The sequence below is a fragment of the Calliphora vicina genome, chromosome 2 (genome assembly GCF_958450345.1).
Source record: "Calliphora vicina chromosome 2, idCalVici1.1, whole genome shotgun sequence".
NCBI classification, from domain to species: domain Eukaryota; kingdom Metazoa; phylum Arthropoda; class Insecta; order Diptera; family Calliphoridae; genus Calliphora; species Calliphora vicina.
In genome coordinates, this window is record NC_088781.1 from 104,839,205 (window position 1) to 104,861,278 (window position 22,074).

The 22,074-nt window shown below is 32.5% G+C and overlaps 1 protein-coding gene across 1 annotated transcript in view; it reads left to right on the forward strand.

The window, feature by feature from the left end:
• Positions 1–22,074, forward strand: part of LOC135951983 (myosin-G heavy chain-like) — a 64,411-nt gene that overhangs the window by 30,856 nt on the left and 11,481 nt on the right. Inside the window, exons 3-5 of the mRNA XM_065501749.1 lie at positions 20–137; positions 4,023–4,543; positions 18,877–19,584. Coding sequence (XP_065357821.1) covers positions 20–137; positions 4,023–4,543; positions 18,877–19,584 — 1,347 coding nt within the window. The remainder of the gene's footprint in view (positions 1–19; positions 138–4,022; positions 4,544–18,876; positions 19,585–22,074) is intronic.

A 22,074-nucleotide genomic window follows, 5' to 3' on the forward strand; every position in this document is an offset into this window, starting at 1 on the left:
TTTGTTTTTATTTTTGTAGAATTCACATCATTTGTTTAGTCATACCTTGCCACATAATTCGACAACCACATCGGGTATTGTTTCATCACGAAATACATCCATACCACATCCACTGCCCCATCAGATCAATGAAAAAGGTAAATTGCTTTTTATTTTTTAATTGTAATGTTAAATAACTAATTTGGGTTTTTGGTTTTCATCTGATTTGTATTAAAAAAACATGTTATTTTATCTTTACTAAAAATGTTGTTTCCATTTGCTTGTTTTTATTGCTGTTGTGTCTTGAAACTCTGTTTATAATCCAAAAATAAAAATATTTTTCATGAATAAAATTGTTGTATTTGGCTGTTATTATTTTCGATTATGTTATATGTTGTTATAAATTATAAAATTATGTTTAATTTTAAAAAAATGTTTTATTTATTTCCCGGTCCATTCCGATTACGTTTACAAAATTTTGCTTTATTGTATTACTTCTCTATAATCTCATTCTCGCATCTACCTATTTATGCCCTCTAAATAAAAGTATTTTTCTTTACCTGATTTTATTTATATTCTATTTCAAACATGTTTAAATATTTAGTCCATAGAGACCTACACTGATGGACGAAAGTTACCGCCATTTCCATTCAGAATGTTTAAAGGACTACCACGTTATAAATATAATTGAAACACAAAATTTAATTTTTTCAACAAAAACAATAATTCAATTTAATTATACTTCAGTTAAAACAAGTCATTTTAACTTAACATAATTTACAAATACGTACCGTGGCGATCCTTTACACATCCTAAAGAGGAAATGGCGGTGAATTTTGTCCATCAGTGTATATCGGTTAGTTTAAAATTACATCTAATTCATTAAGATTTCCTAACTTTTTCAAATCAAATCAAGAAAATTTCATGTTTTAATTTATCACAAATATGTCATAAAAATCCTTCCTGGATCTTAAGCTGAATTTTTAGAGCTACTACGTTCTAGTGGAGATATATACAATAAGAATCCTAATTTCAACACCTAATATATACTAAAACCCAAACTGTATCTTAAAGACATCTTTGCGACAAATCCAATAAAGTAATTTCTTTGATATTGTACCTATTCTTTCCGTTTTGAACTCTTAAGCAATTCCCGTTCGCATCTATAATAAGAATTTTATTGACATTAGTTATTAGTATTATCCTCTCCTTATATATCGAAGTTCCGCCAAATAGCCTTTCGTCCATCTGAACTGAATGAAACGAAGTACTATCGAAAATTTCCGACCATGCGCTCATATCCATCTTTGAACTGTCACTATAGGACAGAGCACAGTCATCTCCTGTCGTTATTCTTATTCAAAAGATCCTAACAATGTACGTTGAATAAACTATAGTGGAGTCGGGATAGAGTGAACTAATTAATGCAATGCCTGTTCATTTTATCCAATAAATTCACTTTATCGAGACTGAAAAAATTATAAAAAATTCATAAAATTTTATATCAAAAATGTACATTTTATTATATTTTTATAAAGGAACAAATAAATCATTAATGGCTGCATGTTTTGTACATGTACTTTTGGCTTTTTGTACTGCTAAATCAACTAAGTACAAAACTAAGATATTTTCATAATCTTTAGTATTGTTCTCAGCCCAGTCAATGGCATTTTAAAAAATGTTAACAGCTTGAGTTGCTGCTTTATACCCTTGAAGCCTGCCTGCGCTTGAATTGAAACCTCCTGATCGTGTAACTGCTTGTGTATTTTTTTTTGATTTTGCCTTAAGCATATCTCCACTGACAGGCAATTTTTTATATCGCTGCTTTAAAAGTCAATTATGGAATATTTTTTTCCGCTTTTCGCAAAGTTTTTCTATTTATAGCACTTTTATTGTGGCATAGAATTTCACTTTGTAATGCCACATATTGTGGACTTTGCTACACCAAATTTATTTGCTAGAACTGTAACTCCCACTCCATTGTCCTTATCTTTATTTATTTCTTGCTAAACTTTTATAGAAAGAATTTTTTTTGGTTTATATAGCAATACAAATAGTAGAGTCAAAAAAAAGGCAAAAATCTCAGAAAAACCAAAACAAAAATAACGGTGTTGTATACAAAATGTGTGTAAACAAATAATGAAACTAATGAGAACAAAAAATACTAATGAGAGTCAAAACTGTCTGTAGAAAAAAATAATAAAGAAAAACTTTTGATTTGAAATTTTTTGGCAAAAAAAAATGAAGTTCACTCTATAGAGGTAGGCGATGTTCACTCTTTAGGGTCTCCAATGTAAAAATTTGTGTGTTCATACTATCCAGTAGTTCATATTATCAAGTGCTCATTCTAACCCGACTCCACTATCTTGCATACTTAGAATAAGGATTGCCATGCCCAATACATGATTAAGTCCGCCTAGCTCTGTGATTATTAGAGGCGACTAAGAGATAGCTCAACTATCTTGGCACCCATTCCATAGAGACTAAAAAGGTTTTTATTCACTACAAAGTTTCTCAAAAGTGGAGTACAAATCCTTCGAACTATATGTGTTGTGGCATTGCCAAATTATCCGGAGTGAGGATATTCTGACAAGGATATCAACCAGTGTTTTCAATAAAATCGATGCATGTTGTAGCCTGACATGGACATCATCATTCCATATCCAAGGGGGTTATTGTGTAATTCGATTCGATAGAAACTCGAATGATTTTCTTTTCGAATTGATATTACTTTCGTAGGGAGTTCATTTCATAGCACTTTCAAACCGCTTCCATGATTCCTTTAATACTTTTTCTTTTGAAAGTATTAAAGATGTGTCTGTTGTTGTCCTCCTCGATAGATGCGATGATGATATTATAAGGATTGGTAACTCTCATCGTTTTAGCTCTGCCATCGTTAAGTCACACAAGTTATAATTAGAAAAACTACTTCACCTTCGTGAGTTTTATATGTCTACTTAACCTTACTAGCTACATGAAAGGGTTCATTAATTAACGTCTTTGGAGTGATGCTGAATAATCTGGACCACATTCACGCCTTGGAACTGAATTTATCTTTTGCAAAATCACCCGAACAAATTTAAACCCATATTTGAAGACAACTTAACAGGGACGCAGGAGTCAGAAGGATTCTGAGCCAATTTTGATGTAGAGATATTAATATTGTTCATCCTTCAACCAACATTCAAACAAAGTTTTTTATGTTTGATCATAAGGTTTGGTACTAAGATCAATACTACTTTAAACCATGAACGATTCACCAACTTCCCTGTCTCCAAAAATTATAGAGAGAAGAATTTAAAAAATTTTAAAATCAAGTTTTAATAGTCAGTCTCTGAAACGATTTGCTGAAGGATTCCAATGCTATTATTTAATTTACTTTTATATTTTGGAATAAATTGATATCCATGCATTTGATTGGACTGAAAAGTTAGGAAGTCAAATTATTATGGAGACAAGGATCTTGTAAATGTGACTCTATAATATATCATCAATTTTTGTTTAGAAATATCTAAATATTTTTTAACACGTTTGACAATATGCTGATTTTGTCTTGTTGAAATCTGACCAAATATATGAAAGTGTCATTAAGTCATTTATATAAGACGTATTTAAGAATAGGTCAACTGGAGAAGAAAATGAAATATTCAGATCGGCAATGCGATTACTTAAGGATTTTGTGCAAAAATTATAACTTCCTCCAATAAATTCAACTCTAATGCATCCTTACTTTGCAGTCCTTGTAGTTTTATTTGTATTATAGTATTTAAATAAAAAAAATACATTGAAAATCCAACAAACCACAGATATTTAATATTTCTCTCTCTTATTTATTATATTATTCCAAACTATCAAAAAATATTTCGTTTGTGAGATTCTCCAGTGATGACTCATCATCTAGAGAAAATGATAAATTATAAAGGTCAAATGTATTGTATTCGCTCCCATCTATATTTTATTAATTCATAATTTCCCAAATATGTTTCTTACATTTTCCAATTCTACACACAATCTTATAATTTTTCTCTCAATCTTCCCAACAGTTTCTTCAGCCGCCCATCATTTTATGGGTTCAATTGTAATGCCTGTCATACCACCACCGACATCGATGACACACTCCTCGAACACTCTACCTATGCGATCATCGACACATTCATCACATCTACACCACCAACAACAACAGCAGCAGCAACAACAACAACAACACCATCATCACCACCACCAGCCATCGTATCATCAACAGACACAACAGCATCAACACCAGCAACATCAATATCAACATCAGCCCAACCAATTGCCCTTCATACCCATACAAAAGCACTTGAATCCATGTCATGGCATCAATACTCTCCCCATGGGTTTCACCAATTCCAACATTGTTGGCAGCATACACAATGTCAATCGTTCGAATCAGTATGCAAATCAATTGAATCACTCAACCAATGGCAACTCGCAACACAAACAACCCTACGAATTGGAAGATCTAATACATCTATCGGGACCACTGACTGAAGATGCTGTAATGCGAACTCTGCAGGCGAGATTTAATGAGAACTGCTATTTTGTAAGTAAACTTATAGATAGATTTGTTTAGTTATATAAACCAAGTAACAACTGGCAACCGATATTATTGGCCATAATTGGTTAAATCTGTTCATCAGCAGTCATTTTGTTGCAATTAGAGAGGTTTTTTTTTTGTTGCTGTTGTTTCGTTTAATGTTTATATTTGGCTCTAATCACTAACAATTATTGCCAGATCATAATCTGAAATCTACTTCGTGATAGACACACACTCTCTCACAGTCTTTCGCTTTAACTCAGTCACTCGTAAATACATTTATTATTTATTATTTTATGACCAAAATGGTAATTGGTAGTTGGTTGTTTTTTTTTTTCAAAAGATTTTATTTTGTTTTTTTTCGTTGGCGTATTTTCCAATGCCTTGTTTATGCTGCACACTTTGAGAACAAAAAAAAACATTGTGGGATCGGAGGTGGCAAACTGTGGGCACCTTAAAAGAGGATTATAGAAGCAAATGCAGCAATGTCCACTTTTTTCGTGAACTGATCCATTTATATTAAAGCCTTTATTCAAAATTTGTAGTATAATTAATAGAAAGTTCTTATAGTAATATATAGGGCACCAACAAATTCACTCCAATTTACACGATCAGCTGCAAGTGCTTTGATTTGGTTCCAAGATTTATTTTCCTTTTGACATTCTTTGAGTGTTGTCCGCTGCCAGGTGTTTCGTGGGCGACCGGGTCGTCGATGGCCTTGGGGATTCCATTCCAGGGCATTTCTTGCGATGTCATATATTGGTCTTCGGAGTATGTGGCCAATCCATTTGATCGTTTGTCACCCAATTGGTCCAGAATATTCCGTTTATTTGAAGGAGGCAACGATTGATGAATGTTTGTAGTCTGGCTATATGACGTTGTGTTGTAACCCAGGTAGTGCAGCCGTATAGAAGAATTGATATGACTCTGCAGCGTATTTCTGTCTATGTAGATGTATGGCTAGAACGCCAGACCTTGTATAAGCTATTTAATGCTACTCTCGCCTTATTTATCCGGTTGTTTATATCGTCTTCAGAACCCCCATCTTTGCTTAGAATACTTCCAAAGTAACACAATGTTTTGACATCTCCGATTGTCTCATTATACAATGTGAGGGGAGATGAGTTCGTTGAACCGATACGCATTATTTTGGGCTTCCCGATATTAATTTTCAAGCCCACTGCTGTTGCGTTAGCTGCCAGTTTCTTCAGTTTGTCTTCGATATCGGAGAAACGATGGGCCATTAAGCACAAATCATCCGCATAATCTATATCGTTAAGGTATTCATTTAAATTCCAGCGAATACCACGGGAGAGTAAGTACTCTCCAGATAGCGCTATGAAAACTGATCCATTTAGTTTAATTTAATAAATGCCTGTGCCCTATCGTGTCTACAGACGGTCGGACATAGCTAGCTCGTCCGAGAATCTTATGAGGATCCAGAATAGATATTCAAATGCGGGTCTGCGACAAATAATTGAATTTAAATTATATTTTGGAAAAACATTTTATACTTGTACCCCCATTAACACGAAACCTGGTTAGGTGTTAACTAATAGTTATACTGTCGGTTAAAATTATTTTTTGTACGAAAACTGTCAGTATAACTATTAGTTAAAATATAACCAGACTTCGTGTTACTGGGGTTAGAATAATTTTTTCAATCATTAGGATATTTCGGGTCTTTAAAATAAAAATATTTTCATAGACTTAATTAATAGATCTTGGAAATACCATTATTTTAATGCCTTGCCCTGGTTCAACATACATTGTATATATACGATTAAAAAGATTCCAAACACCACGTTCCGAAAGTATTTTTTGTGCAGCTGTGCAGTTCAACATAGCAAGCCAAGTGCGGGAATGACGTCTAAAATCCTGTTGGGTGAAAGGTTAATAATATTCCCTGGATCCAGTATGGCACCACCCAGAAACTTTGTTCTACATGACTCTGTAGAATGCAACAACAATAAGCAATCCTTAAGTATCCTAGTGATAATGGGGATTTTTCCCAAGACAGGTGGCAAAACGCATCATCCAGTACACTGAGAATTCATTATGCCTCCCTAGTTCGTTCAGCGATGTAATACAGTCCTTCATAACTCTCGATTTTTTTACATGCTACAATAAGAACATGAGCAAAGCCTGACTTTCCGATATCACAAGCATTCTTGCACTCCTTAACCTTCTACTCAAGACTCTTTCAAGCACACCAATTACATATGGATCATTCTGCCCTTCCTGATAGTACTGAATATGTGACGAATCATTGAGGCTTATCTCAGGAGGAGGTGCATAACTTTATACAAAACTGCCGTTTGGATAAGCTCCATCTTATCATTGAACATTCGTGTGAATCCTGGTGGATTGTGATCCCCTTACTGTTTTGTTCTTCTTGATAGGAGTTCCTGACGGCATTGGTAAAACGTCTTCTAGTCTGTAGGTGTTAAATTTCTTTTGGAAACCCTTTTTTATCATTCTTTATGGCAGCAACTTTAGGGCGTATGGTGGCTATTAAGAGGTGGTGATCACTCGGTATATCGGCACCACGTCTAATACGCACATCCAGCAGAGATCCACTTAATTTTATGATGATGGCGATGTGGTCAATTTGATTTTCAGTTACCTGATCGGGTGATACCCACGTCTCCTTATTAAACCGCAGAAAGTGCCACCAATAACAAGACTGTGATTGAGACAGAGGCCCGACAGGAGTTCGCCGTTCTCGGTAAAGAATCCAATGAATCGATTCTATGCCAGAGTTGTTATCGCCCAGTTGAGCATTGAAGTCACCAAAAAGGATTACAATGTCGCCTCTTCTGACATCATTAAGCGCTTGGGAGAGACTGTTGTAAAACTCCTCTTTCTGTTCGTACTCCGCAGAGTCCGTAGGGGCGTAGAATTGGATAACTGTTGTGTTCCTCACGCGTTCAAAATCTGGCCGATATGATACGGTCTGTGTGTGCTTTCCATTCTGTCAGAGCTCCATACATATGCTTCGTTTGATAGTAGAAGTTCAATACCACTATCTCTTCTTTGGTCCTCTCGTTTTCCTGAAAATAGCAATTTTAAACCGTTCGGGCAGAGAATTCACTAGTATCGGGCCTCAGCATCAGCTGTTTCAAGAAGTAGGAGTCTGTATTTGTGGAATATGTTGCTAAGCTGCTCTAACTTTGATGTTTCCCGTAGTGTGCGTACATTCCATGTTCCAATTCGTGATTCATGCTTCAGTTTGTTATATTTGTTTCGGTTTCAATAATCGTTGGGTTTAGGACGCAGTGGTCCAATCAACCGCAGACATGCTATAGGGGTTATACCGCCCGTGGTCGGTCGACATAGCCTCGTTTGCGAATAACAGGGAGCACCAAGTCTGTGAAGACAGTGGCTGAGGTTGTCTGTTGAGAAGGAGTGGCTATGAATTGCTCATCACTTCCCCATGCTACATGGTACATATGAAATGAGAACATCCATAGGGACTTACACGTACCTTTAGTTAAGCATGAGTTCAAGAATGTCCGCGAAAAATTCATAATAAAATTACAAAACTTCCCGAACCCGCTTGCAAGACTTCTCGCACAGAGCCAAACACGATCAAGGCTTCGTAGAGCCGATCTACCACCTCTCTAAGATGTGGCCCATTTGTCTCTCAAGGCTCCCATGATTTTAATACTTATTGTTAGGCCTAAGAAAATAAGACAGATTAAATAAATAAAAGGTGATCGGTCAGACCATGCAAACCACTTGGAAATTCGATATATTTTAAAATATGAAATACCATGAGCCGTCTTTATAATCACTATTAGGGATGTTTAATGTAAAAAAAAGTAATAGGATGTTAGAGAGCTAGTCAGTTATCTAACTCTTAGGAACAAGAAAATGTATTGTCATAAAATGGCTATTTTGGATCGTCTACTAGACTTACTCTTGTAATATATATAGGTTCCTCCTTAAACAAGCACAATTTAACATAATTAGTCAAACAAATTATACGCTAACCAGTGATGATCCTACATGGTAACCCAAATCAATAATTCGGGGATAGTCGTATTATTGTTACCATATTTTTCGTGGATCTATTGAAGTTCAAAATTTCAAACACTAAGAACGAACACACAGTTCTCTGCTTCAATTCAAATGTTTCATAGTATGTACTCGAATTTCTTTTGAAATTTTAATTAAATCTGTTAAAAAAAAATACCATGTTGGTCAACTCTGTAGCATTTGCCATTAACTGACTAACAAACAAAAAAAAACTTCACATCACAGCTCCAACCAAATGTAGACAATGTCAGATCAGACAAACCAATCGACATATCGTCACTTTAAACTCGGGCTGTTATAAAAAAAGTCAAGCTTTTTGTCTACGAAAACAACTGAAATACAATAAAGAAATAAAACTGAAAATCAAACTTGTTTAGCTTTAGTGTTGCATTTTAGAGTGTTTTGTATGTGCCACACGCACAGTTCATTTTTTTCCGTCTAAACAAAACAAAAAAAAATAACCAACAGCAACCCGAAGGCACAATGTTTACAAACGACGAAAACAACAACAAAACACTATGATGGATCAAACAATGGAACAGTCAGACCCACAAACCAACAAACTCACCTATACACTGAGAAATCCAATCGAACACAAAAATAAAAACTTGAAAAATAAATTTTGTTACGAGTCTGTTGCTGCAGCCGCCACAAGCCAACCAACCAACAGCCATGAAAACAGACTTACAATGCCCGTTCAGACCAGTCAGTCTCAGGCGAAGTCAAGTCATGCCATTAATAGTACCAGGCCAGGCCTAGTAAGGCAGCTTTAAATTCTGTTGTTTATTATTATTATTGTTGTTGTTTTTTTTTATTCACAAATTTCAAAGAAAAAACCGAAACAGAATCCATTAAAGTTGGAGTTGTACGTTTATTTTTTGTTGTTGTTGTTGTATTTGTTGCATTTATCGTTGTTGTTTTCATTATTTATTTGCTGTTTTTGTTTTCGTATGTCTGTCTCTTGGCCTCTCCACGTGTCCGTCCCACAGTCCGTTTGTGTCTTTTTGTTATTTTTAAAGTTTTTAAACGTTGAATTTTGTTTGGAAACAGGTTTTGGCGCCTTTTGCGTGGTGTTTTTTTGTTTGTTTTGTTTATTTTTTAAAGCGTGTTTGGAGTTTTGTTATTAATGAAGTACGAGAGTTGGGCAATAAGTTTGGTAAATCTCTAAGAAAAAGGTACCATATTATATTACAACGCTTCATTATCAGCAATTTTTTTTTAAATTTCTGTTTCTACACTTCTTCTAGCATTGGTTAAAGTTAGAGTTTCCAAATAACCGAAGAACTTAAAACAGCAGTTTCAATTTTAACAAGTGAGAGTGATATATTCAGCTGTGCCGAATCTTATATAGCCTTCACCAAATTATACTTCAAAATTTTTAATATTTTTAGGTAAACAAAATTTAATTTTCTTTAGTTGTTTTTTTCATTTTTTGGAAAAAAAAATTTTCGATTGTTATTTTAAAAAATTTTTTTTTGGTTTTTTAAATTTTTTTTTCGGGTTAAAATTTTTTTCTCCCGATTTTGACCCATTGTAGGTCCAACTTACTATGGTCTTATATACGTCGTTGCAAATGTCTTTGAAATATCTATCATTATATATCCATATTGTCTATATTAATGTCTTAGTAATCCAGATATAGGTCAAAAATAGGTCAAAAATCGAGGTTGTCTTGGTTTTTTCCTCATATCTCAGCCATTTGTGGACCGATTTTGCTGATTTTAAATAGCAAAATTCTCGAAAGCATGTCTGACAGAATTATTGAAGATTTGGATCCCGAAGATATCTGGGGTCTTCAGAAAACTGATTTCAACAGACAGACAGACGACTCCGCTATCTATAAGGATCCAGAATATATATACTTTATAGGGTCGGAAATGAAAAATGTAGAAATTACAAACGGAATGACAAACTTATATATACCCTTCTCACGAAGGTGAAGGGTATAAAAATTGATAATATAGAAAAAAGAGTTGACTTTTTGACCTTTTGAATAGATTGACGCTTGAACAACCCTACCAAATTATCCTAAATATTCTTTGACAAGTAAGAGAGCTATATTCGGCTGTGCCGAATCTTATATACCCTTCACCAAATTATACTTAAAAATACAAATTTTAATTATTTTTAGGTAAACAAATTTTTTTTCCAGTTGTTTTTTATAATTTTTTGTTAAAAATGTTTTTTTAAATTGCTATTTAAATTTTTCTTTTAAATTTAATTTTTTTTTTTTTAAATTCTAAAAGAATTTTTTTTTTTTAAAATTCTAAAAATTTTTTTTTGTTTTTTATTTTTTTTGCTAAAAAAAATTCGGGTTAAAAAATATTTTTCCGATTTTGACCCATTGTAGGTCCAACTTACTATGTCTTATATACGTCGTTGCAAATGTCTTTGAAATATCCATCATTAGATATCCATATTGTCTATATTAAGTTATTAGTAATCCAGATATAGCTCAAAAATCGAGGTCCTGGTTTTTTCCTCATATATCAGCCATTTGTGGACCGATTTTGCTGATTTTAAATAAACTTTTCGAAAGCATGTCTGACAGAATTATTGAAGATTTGGATCCCGAAGATATCTGGGGTCTTCAGAAAATTGATTTCAATAGACAGACAGACGGACATGGCTTAATCGACTCCGCTATCTATACGGATCCAAAATATATATACTTTATAGTGTCGGAAATGAAAAATTTAAAAATTACAAATGACAAACTTATATATACCCTTCTCACGAAGGTGAAAGGTATAAAAATCAGTAATCGATTCACGCAACTTGTAGACGACTTCGTGATATTTAAGGATCGATTTCATACCATTCATAAATGATGCAAAAATTCCAATATCGTCGTTGTAAATGAAAGTGTGTAGAAGGATCCAAATTTATCGATTCGTCGTCGGTCGCAGGAATTGTGGCTCTGTCCGTACGCTCTTTAAGATCCAGCTGGTGCAGAAATTAAAACCACGTTCTTTCGCCGATTGGGCAATAGAGCAGTTGGAAACTGACCCAATGTTTTATCGGAAAAAATGGTTCAGCGATAAGGCTCATTTTTGGCTTAACGGGTTTGTTTGTAAAGAAAATTGCTGCATTTCGCTCTACCGATCCATAACAGATCCATTATATCCAGAAAAATGCTTTTGGTGCTGTTTCCACGCTGGTGGCATTATCGGGCCTTATTTCTTCCAACATGAAGCCGGAGCTCGCGTTACGGTCATTGGAGATCGTGAGGCACCATGATCAATGATTTTTTTGTCTGAAAATATGGATGACATTGCTCCGGGAGAGATGTGGTTTCAATAGGATGGCGCTACGAGCCATACGCTACCCGTAAGCGTTTCGATTTACTGAAATCAAAATTTGATTTCGAGAATTGGCCTCTAAGGTCGTGCGATTTGACACCTCTCGATTATTTCCTGTGGGGCCACGAGACGTCACTATTTTATGATGATAAACCAACAACAATTGATGCCTTGGAAACCAACATTGTTCGTATTATTCGTGACATTGCTCGAAAAAGTGGCTCAAAATTGGACGTCCAGAATGCGCTTCGTCAAGGCCAGTTGTGGTTGCTATATACCCGAAATTATTTTCAAATGTTATTGGCATCTATGCATCATTCTATTATAAGAATTTGTTTGATTAAAATTCACTTTTTTTATTAAAAACACCCTTTAATAACAAACTAAAAAAACAAACATAGGTTTTTGTCTCTCAGTTACCTATCATAGCTTCCATATAAGCCCCACATCCGAAGTTTGCCTGGTTTCACTTTGCTTTCTCCATAACTTGATTCCGTACGTCCAAATTGTTTTTAAACCAGTTTTATAAAGGGTGATTATGCAGTCAAGGTTTAATTTCGATTGATGATTTCGATATGGATTTGCCAAGTAAAACGTCTATCCAAGGTATTTGATATGATCAGACTGAAGGATGTTAAGGTTGTTAAGTGTGACTGATGAACAGTTTTATCCCCTAAGTGTAAACGTATCATGATTACTTTTGAGTTAATTTAATCGTATTCTTCAGGTTTTCAACCACGTCTGAGATAATTATCTAGCTCTTTATATGCTAAAAGGTTATTCATTTAATTATTTTTTATTTATTTTATACAAATCAATTAAAATAGAATTGGAATTTGGAATCTTTATTATGACCCGAAAGAATAATCTCTGAAATTTCCTTTCTAAAGATAGTTTCCTTCGAATGTTGGCCGTGACTACGCTATTAATTTTCGATTACTCTTTCCAGCACTGCTTACGATTTACTCTAGTAATGTTGGCTTCCAAGTCTTGAATAGTAGCTGGCTTATCGATAAAGACATTTGACTTTACTCAACGCCAAAGTGAAAAATCCAAAGGTGTGATAACACACAATCTTGGTGCGGAACGCGAAATTAGCTGCTGGGTATGATACCAGTCCCCTGTAAATGTATCACCATTTATACTGAACTAAAAATTGCAAATGTTGAAATGGTTAAGTTCCAACGGTTTACTTGCTCGAGAGTTCTATGATGCTCACAAAAATCAAATTGGTTCACTGAGTAATGTTTTTAACATTCAAAAACGATGAAGTTATCCTTTGGACTACATTCTGAAATAGTTTCCACAAACAAGTTGGAAGGCTTATTGGTCTATAGCTATAGGATGGTAGTGTTAAAGTATTTCCTGTCCTTTGTATCACTATAGTATGGCAAATTGAATTAATTTAATACGCTAAGATTGATTTATAGTTTTCTGAACATCTACTTGACTGACTGTGATCATTTCAGATTCTGGTAATTTACGAATGAGCAGTTCTTCCAATTCAAACTCTTTCATATGGGGGTTTGGTTGAAATACATCCATTGCACTTCATTTCCAGATGCAATTGGCTTTCCTTAATGGACTTTGTTCCTTTACCGGTGGCTTAATGTTCCTAGTTGGCATTCAAAGGATTATTCCAATTCAAACGCATTCATAGGGAGGTTTAGTTGAAAAGCACTACATCAGCAAATATGAAGCTTATAATTTTCACTGCATCTCCATGTTCCATTTCTTTCCCTTACCGGCGGCTTTCCAAAAATATAAAAATCTTTGAAATCGGATGAGAAACAACATTTTCCATGTTGAACGCCCCCATAGCGTCGCACCTGGATTGAGCAGTTGTAGGGTCCATTTTAATAAATTAAACTCGAATACTCCTTGGATACGTCCACTTCAAATACCAGCCGTTTAGAAATGCCAGATATATTTCCAAAAAATGTTGATTCCCACTGTTCATTGGCTGCAAAAGCAACGACCTTTACAGTAAACACAAACTGTTTACCACAATCATCATATCACCCTCGTACAAATCATAACTACAACTACATACTTTAGCCAACAAACCAAGCAACCGACTAACCCAACCAAAATTAAGCCACTTCTTATGCAGACACACACTCCATCCAGCACTCGCAACCAGTCAGCAATATTTAACTTGAATCATTTGAATCATGGATGCATGTGTTTTTCTGTTTCAATCTCAAATAATTGTGCAAAATGTTGAAAAGTTTGTTACATTAAACTCTGGTTAAACAACAAATATTAGATGAAGTTTAGCTCCACCAACTTCATGTTTTGGCGATTTTGTTAGTTTAATTTCCTTAAATTGTTAGTTTGGATAAATTAGAGGACATTTCTGTTTCGTTGTTATTTATGTATTTTTTGGGATAAAATTGAGTTTTATTTTACACATGCTTACTTGAACCTTGTGAGAATTAAACAAAAGACTAAAGTTTGAAATTTCTGTAGGTTTTTTTGGGTAATTTTTTCGAGAGTTAAAAGGAATAGATCATCATTAAGACCATAAAAAAAACATGGACCATGGAAAAAACATTACTATACCTTTAAAATACATTTTTATACAATCTAAACCATCTACTATATCAGGAGCCAGTTCACATTACCTCCAAGTGAGATGTCCATGCCCTCAAATCACTTGTCCAATGTGACATGAGCTGTGTGACACATAGCGCCGTCCTGTTGATACCACATATCGTTGGTGTCCATATCACCCAATTCAGTCCAAAATAAGTTGGTAATCATCGACCTCCGTGGACGGTCAATGTCATTCGCAAAGAAATATGGACCAATGACCACGCCAACCCAGAATTCACACCAAACAGTGACACTTTGTTTCCAACTGCTCCAAGGCTCATTCAACGAATACATGGCGTTGAACGCCATATCCATCCATAGAGATTTGGCAAAACAAACTGAATAAATGACAGCCAATTCGACAGATGTATCTTCAACAATATGGTCGCTATCAACTGTCAAAGTTCGGAAGTCTCTAATGGAAGACCCCTTATATTGCATAAATTCGCCTTAGTTGTTGAACTCTGCTGAAAATGCATATATTGTGTATAACTTTGTATTTGTTCATAAAACTTTTACGTTTCATTAAAAAAAACAGTTATTAATTCACAACTACTTATTACCACGCAGTAACTAATTGAATGAATGAACTGTTCATTAAGAAAGATTCATGTAATGTTACTAGTTTTAAGGCAGAAAATGGGAATACTTTTCATATTCCAGCGTGCATTCAACTTTTTTTGGCTGCACGTTAAACTATAATGTATTAAAAAATTCTTGAAAGAATCCATCCCAAAATGTAGAGAAAATTTTATCTAATTTTTTGTAATTTCCGATTTAAATGAAATTCATAGTGTTTATTTAATTTAACAATTTACTTCTTAAATATTAAAAAAAAAAAAAACTATACAATATACAACTTAAATTTTAATATAATCTTAGAGAATTGGAAGATTAGATTATAAATTAGGAGAACTTTACTTACCTAGTAAGCAAGCAAGTAATATTGGAGATTATTTGACTGAAACACTATATAATAATTATAATTATTTTTGTTCGCGGTTTGACAAAAATCATGCTTTCAAAAAAATACTCACAAGATTATGTAGCTAAAACCCATGTTGGAAGCCCTGTGTTGGAATCGAACCGACATGCTTGACTGTTTTTTTTTTATTTGAAAATCAAGATGCTGATCTGTAAAAAAATTGTTCTTAATTAATTTTAATTCTTAACAAATATGTACAAATTTCTAGATTTTTTGGTAATTATTTGAACTTTTTATTTTATGTAATTTGAATTATTACAGAGTAATTATAATAAATAAACGTAAGCCTTATTAAAATTGAATTTCAAATATGTAAAAATATTAAAAAATTTTTAAACACCTTTAAAACCACTTTAAATCAATTAAGCTCAATTTTTTCGTAAAAATTTAAGCATTTTTCATAATCATTTCAAAATTGTGACTTTGATTACAAACCACTATATAGATTTGATGCATCATGGTTACCTAAGTACAAAAATGGTAAAATTTTTGAATTCTACGGATAGATTTTTTTAAAATCTTTTTTTCTAAAATTGTGAATTTTTTTATATGTTTCTCCACATAATTTATGATAACTCAAAAAGGGTTAGTACGATATTATTGAAGTAAACTTAGAAAAGTTGAAATTTATATAACCTTTAATCTGTTTATATATTGCGTTTTAATCGACACAGTAGTTTCGGAGTTATAATAACATATTTAAGCAAAAAATATATTTTTTACATGAAAATAGCAATTTTTTTGTTTTAAAAAAATCAAGAAAAATCGAAAACGGCAGAGCCACATGTAATAGGAACAATATGAGATATCGATCATACAAATCGATGGATTATTTTCGAATTTATTCTCAATTAAGTGAATTCGCTTATTTTCAGAAAATTGTGTATGCGTACTAGCGTGTACATTAGAGTGCTCCAAGATTGTATGGACGAAAAAAATGTTCTAGGTACAGGCCGTGCAACAACCCCCCCCCCCTCTAGACTGGTTCTATGTATTGTATAAACTCGTTGTGTAAAATATTAGGATGATAGGCTAACGTTAACTGGTGCCGCAAGGACGCTGAAGTTTTGTAAAAATTTTGGTATTAAATAATTACTTTTGCAATTTGATTTAAAAGAAAAAAAAATTATTTTTTTTACGGCAGTTTCAAAACTCCAATTTCTAATTTTTAAAAATTTTGTTAAACAAATTTCAAAATTTTTTGATCAACACATTGGGATTTATTGAGAACATAATAAGGAATAAAAATATGAAAAAATTATGAAAATACCACCTAAGTTTTTCCGTAACCTGCGATTTAAATTTTGAGATTTTCGAGAAAAACTATTTTTTTGACCATATTTTGGCGAATGAGCCGAATTTCTTTACTGTTATGATTTTTAAGCAAAAGCTATTCAGAATATTATATTCCAGGTAATTTTAAATATAGTCTGAAAGTTTTACTAAAATCGGAAAACGTTAACCCTTAAATCGTGAAGGCCAAATGTCAAATTTTTCAATATTTGGAATTTCTCATGGAAAGATTGCAAAATGTTATATATTTTTCAGCCGATTTTGTATTTAATACAAAATGGTATTTTTAGAAACATTTTTGGACAACTATTACATAAGTTATTTTGTGGCAATATTTAAACTTTAATATCTTTTAAGGTATAAGAGATAACTTAGATAGATAAACAGGATTTGTTATATTTTGAAACCATCGGTGGTACTGTGGTTCCAAATCAAAATCTAGGTGGACAAAATTATTTGGCGCTCTTTATATATAGAATTGGTTTCTCCGATTCCAAAAAAAATGTTTAAAAGTTTCTTTAAATAATGTATAAGTCATTAGACGGGCTTCGATGGTATTTTTTTCTGCAAGCTATATAACATTTTTAGAAAAAAGAATATCAGTATATTTGAGACCCAAGTTTAAAGGACTATAACAGGAAAATGGAGAGGCCCATAAATATAAGATATACACTTAATAAAAGCCTATATCAATGTTTATCTATGTTTTGAAGTATGAATTTCTATATGGTAAAACAATTGAGATATATGTAATTTAGTAAAGCAGTAAAATATAAAAAATAAACTAACGAAAATATGATTCAAAATTTTTTTGTAGAGAAAACGAAATGTCCAATTGAAAAACCCATTTTTATTGGAGGAGAACAGATTGTCAAATTTCGAAAAAACTTCGTTTTTCCAAAACCTAGCGGACTGTGGTTCCAACAGTGGGTGGTAGACTTTGACACCTTGAGTTCTAACAGGTTGGTTATTCTTTGAAATCGTATGTCCACCTGTACGATTCGATCGTACATCATTGATTATAATTTCTTAAATTATAATCAATGAGTTTTGAGTTTTTTATTCACACCGAATCATCGAATAAGTTTTACGCTCAAATTAATGGTTTTTTGGTTCAAATTACAAATCAAACTAAATTTTTTAAAGTAAAAAATTATATTTTTTAATTTTTAATTCAAATTTTATAATTTCAAATTCAATTTTTTTCTTGAAATCAATATAGGAAGATTTAAAAAAATCCTTAGTCTATTTTAATCACAATTATGATTTCCTGTATTGATCGTGAAAATTTTGAATTATATAGAAGTAGGTTGAACTGGCCATGTACAGGAGTAATGTGGACTTGGTAACCATAATTAAACACTCGTGCATATTTTCCAGTTTTGTTGACCCTATTACCTGTTTTTTTTTAATGTTTGTGCATATTTGGACTTGCCCTGCTGATTAGTAAATATTTAAATCCATATATACAAAATTTATTATCAATACAACGCAATATTTAAATGGCAACATTTTAATACATTTTTTTAATAACAAATCTAATAAAAAATTCTCGCTCAGCACTAACATTGCAAATTTTCAACATTCAAAGTTCAGGCGTAAATTACCCATTAGACCATCACCACGAGAATTATTTTTGTCTAATCATTAAGATACGAAAGATCTTCACACAAACAATTCAAACTATAAGTTTTTGGTTGCCTGTGGGATCGAACTTGGTACCCTCCGTTTAGCAAGCAAACGCGCTAAGCATTCGGCCACGACACGCGGTCGGAAGATGTTAACAAAATATAAACAAATACCAAGGGCTATAAATAGAATTTAGCAGAGACAACACCCAATCAGAGATAACAAGTCACCACACTAAAAGTACTGTATAATGATAAAATCCATTCTGTTTAATTTTAGAAACAGTACAAGTTTAAGTATGAACAGTAGTGGTGTGTTACTAATGTACTGTTTAATGCAAATATGCTAAGAAGTTGTTAAGTATAAATTGTTATTTTCCTAACAGCTTCCTATGAAATTTGTCTTTAACAGTGTGTTTCATATTTTATTTAATAAATGTTTACATATTTAGTTAATTTAACATGTTTTTTCTTATTGTGTTCTTTTTACAGTCCAATGTTGGTCCCATTTTACTCTCCATCAATCCATATCTAAATGTGGGCAATCCCCTGACATTATCATCCACCCGTTCATTTCCCTTGGCTCCTCAGCTGCGCAAAATCGTTCAAGAAGCCGTACGTCAACAAGCCGAAACGGGTTATCCACAGGCCATCATATTGTCAGGCACTTCGGGGGCTGGCAAAACCCATTGCTCCATGCTGTTGTTGCGCCAACTGTTTGCTGTGGCCGGTGGTGGTCCTGAAACAGATGCCTTTAAACATTTAGCTGCCGCTTTTACAGTATTACGTTCCTTAGGTTCGGCCAAAACTTCTACGAATTCGGAATCCAGTCGTATTGGCCAATTTATCGAGGTCCAGGTGACCGATGGTGCTCTATATCGCACTAAAATCCATTGTTATTTTCTGGATCAGACGCGTGTTATAAGACCTTTGCCCAAGGAGAAAAACTATCATATTTTCTATCAAATGTTGGCCGGTTTGAGTCGAGAAGAACGTGTTAAATTGAATTTGGAGGGTTATTCACCCCTGAATTTACGCTACTTACAACATGGTGACATTTCACAAAACGATCAGGAAGATTCGGCTCGTTTTCAGGCCTGGAAAACTTGTTTAGGTATATTGGGCATACCTTTTCTGGATGTGGTTCGTGTTTTGGCTGCCGTTTTGTTGTTGGGAAATGTACAGTTTATTGATGGGCAGGTGAGTGAGCAGAATTTAGGATAGTTTTTACAAGTATTTAAGAAACAAATGTCATTAAAATTTATAATATTATAATGGAAATATAAATGGAAATTGTATAGATCGATAATTCGGGCCAAAATTTGACTGTTTTATATAAAGAAATTAAAAAAAAATTAATTTACCAAAAGGTTTACAAAACAAAAAACGTATAAAATTTATATGGTAACAGAAATTCATTTAAGAAAAATATGATCACTTTATTTTAAGTAAAATATCTCCATAACTAAAATGTTTAAGATAAATTTGTTTGTGGCAACAAAAGTTCATCATCTACAACTAACATAAAGGAGTGAAAAAGACTAAACCTTTGCATATTTGGTACTTTTGTAGCTTTAGGCAATGAACAAAAAACTTGTATTAAAAAGTATTTGTTTATAAATCTTTCTCAATCTCTGGTTATTTTTTATCGTGACGATAAACTGACAGTTCTCATACAAAACAAAATGTTAATTGATGGTTTATCGTTACGAAAAACGATAACCAGTTATTGAGAAAATGGGGGTAAGAGTAATAAAGAGTAAAAATTGGAAATTGTTTTCATTTGAAATACATGATCTACTTGCTTATAATTTTAAGTATTAAAAACTTTCTTTTGGGAAATTTCAAATAAAAAAATTTTAAAAATTACCTTTGGAACGACGAAATTTTGATAAAACTTTGAGCTCTCTTAGACTCTTTACCAGTAATGAAATACACTTTTAACATAGTAATTTAAATGCAGAACAATTCACCAGCAATGTGCATTTGGGAATATTAAACTTCTGCCCATCAACGAAACGATTATTTTTATATTTTTGGTACTTATTTCCCAAAACATTATTTAAAAGAATAAGAAAAAGACTGTAAATCTTATAAAAATTGAGCTATTCGTTTGCTTGCTAGTTTTACTATTTTTAAATTTTTTGTTTTATCAAGAGCTTTATGTTCAATTGGAACAGGTCATTTAATCTGTAGAAAAGTGAAATTAATCGTATGTTCCAATTCGTAACATTTTGGTTTAACTTCTTCAGATTTAATACATTCTCATTAAAACGTTCTGCAATAAAAAATTTGCATACCTTAAGGAGCCACTTTAAACTATTTTTTAATATACACAGCCAATGGAAGAAATATTCATCTAAGGCTCCTAAAGGTATGCACCACATGTTTTATATTTTCATTTTAATATGCGGTTTACACCGACAAAAAACTAATAGTTTTTGTCTTTATTCGAAAGAAGAAAATTTCAAAATGAAAAAAATCATTTTCAATATTTCTCAAATGTACACAATAAGTATTTTTGTAAAATAATTTGGAAGTAAATTTTTAATTTGGCTTATTACACAGGTCAACAGCAAAACAAGGCTTGACTAACTACTATATAGATTAAATGCATCATGGCTACCTAAGTACATAAATAGTAAAATTTTTCAATTCTATGGATAGATTTTTTTTAAAAAAATTTTAAGTAAAATTATAAACTTTGGTAGGCATTTTACCACATAATTAATGAGAACTCAAAAAGTATTAGACCTTTCTTATTAAAAAGAGTTTTACATCACCTTTAATCCTTTAATATATTGCATTTCAATCCGCTTAGTAGTTTCGGAGTTATAATAACAAATTGAAGAAAAACATAATTTTTTACGTGAAAATAAAATTTTTTTTTGTTTTAAAAAACTCTTGAAAAATCGTAAACGGCAGAAATTCTTCAAGTCTATTGCTTAATCGTAAAGCCACATATAATAGCAACAAAACCAGATATCGATCATAAAAATCTATTGATTCTTTTTTGAATTTATTCACAATTAAGTGAATACGCTCATTTTCACAAAATTTTAGTTTTTTGTTTGATATATGTATATTAAATTGAGTAGTTAATGTTCTTCTTTCGAATGATGGAATATTTAACCCTTTAATGCATATTGTTGCCAATTGTCTACATTCCAGTTCCACTTAATTTTAGATGAATATAAGCTTGATACTAATTCAGATTCTAATTCAGAAAAATCAAATGGAGTACGAAAAGTTTCAGCTAAATATATTCTAAATCAAACTAAAACTAAAGGAAATATAATAAATAAAAATCAACTAAATATTTGATACTTTATAGAAAAATAAAAATCATGCACTTAAGGGTTAAAACATTTTCACCATGCTGTATACAAATTTTCACATATATCTTGCGTTTCAATCAGCTCAGTTTCGGAGTTATAATAACAAATTGAAGCAAAAAATATATTTTTTACGTAAAAATAGCTAATTTTTTGTTTTAAAAAAATAGAAAACGACAGAAATTGTACAGATTTATTGCTTTATCGCAAAGCCACATGTAATAGGACTGAAATGAGATATCGATCATAAAAATCAATGCATTCTTTTCAAATTTATTCACAATTAAGTGAATGAATATTCTAATTATCAATTGTTCTTTTCCGAATTTGAAATTAAAATTCTCAATTTCAATTG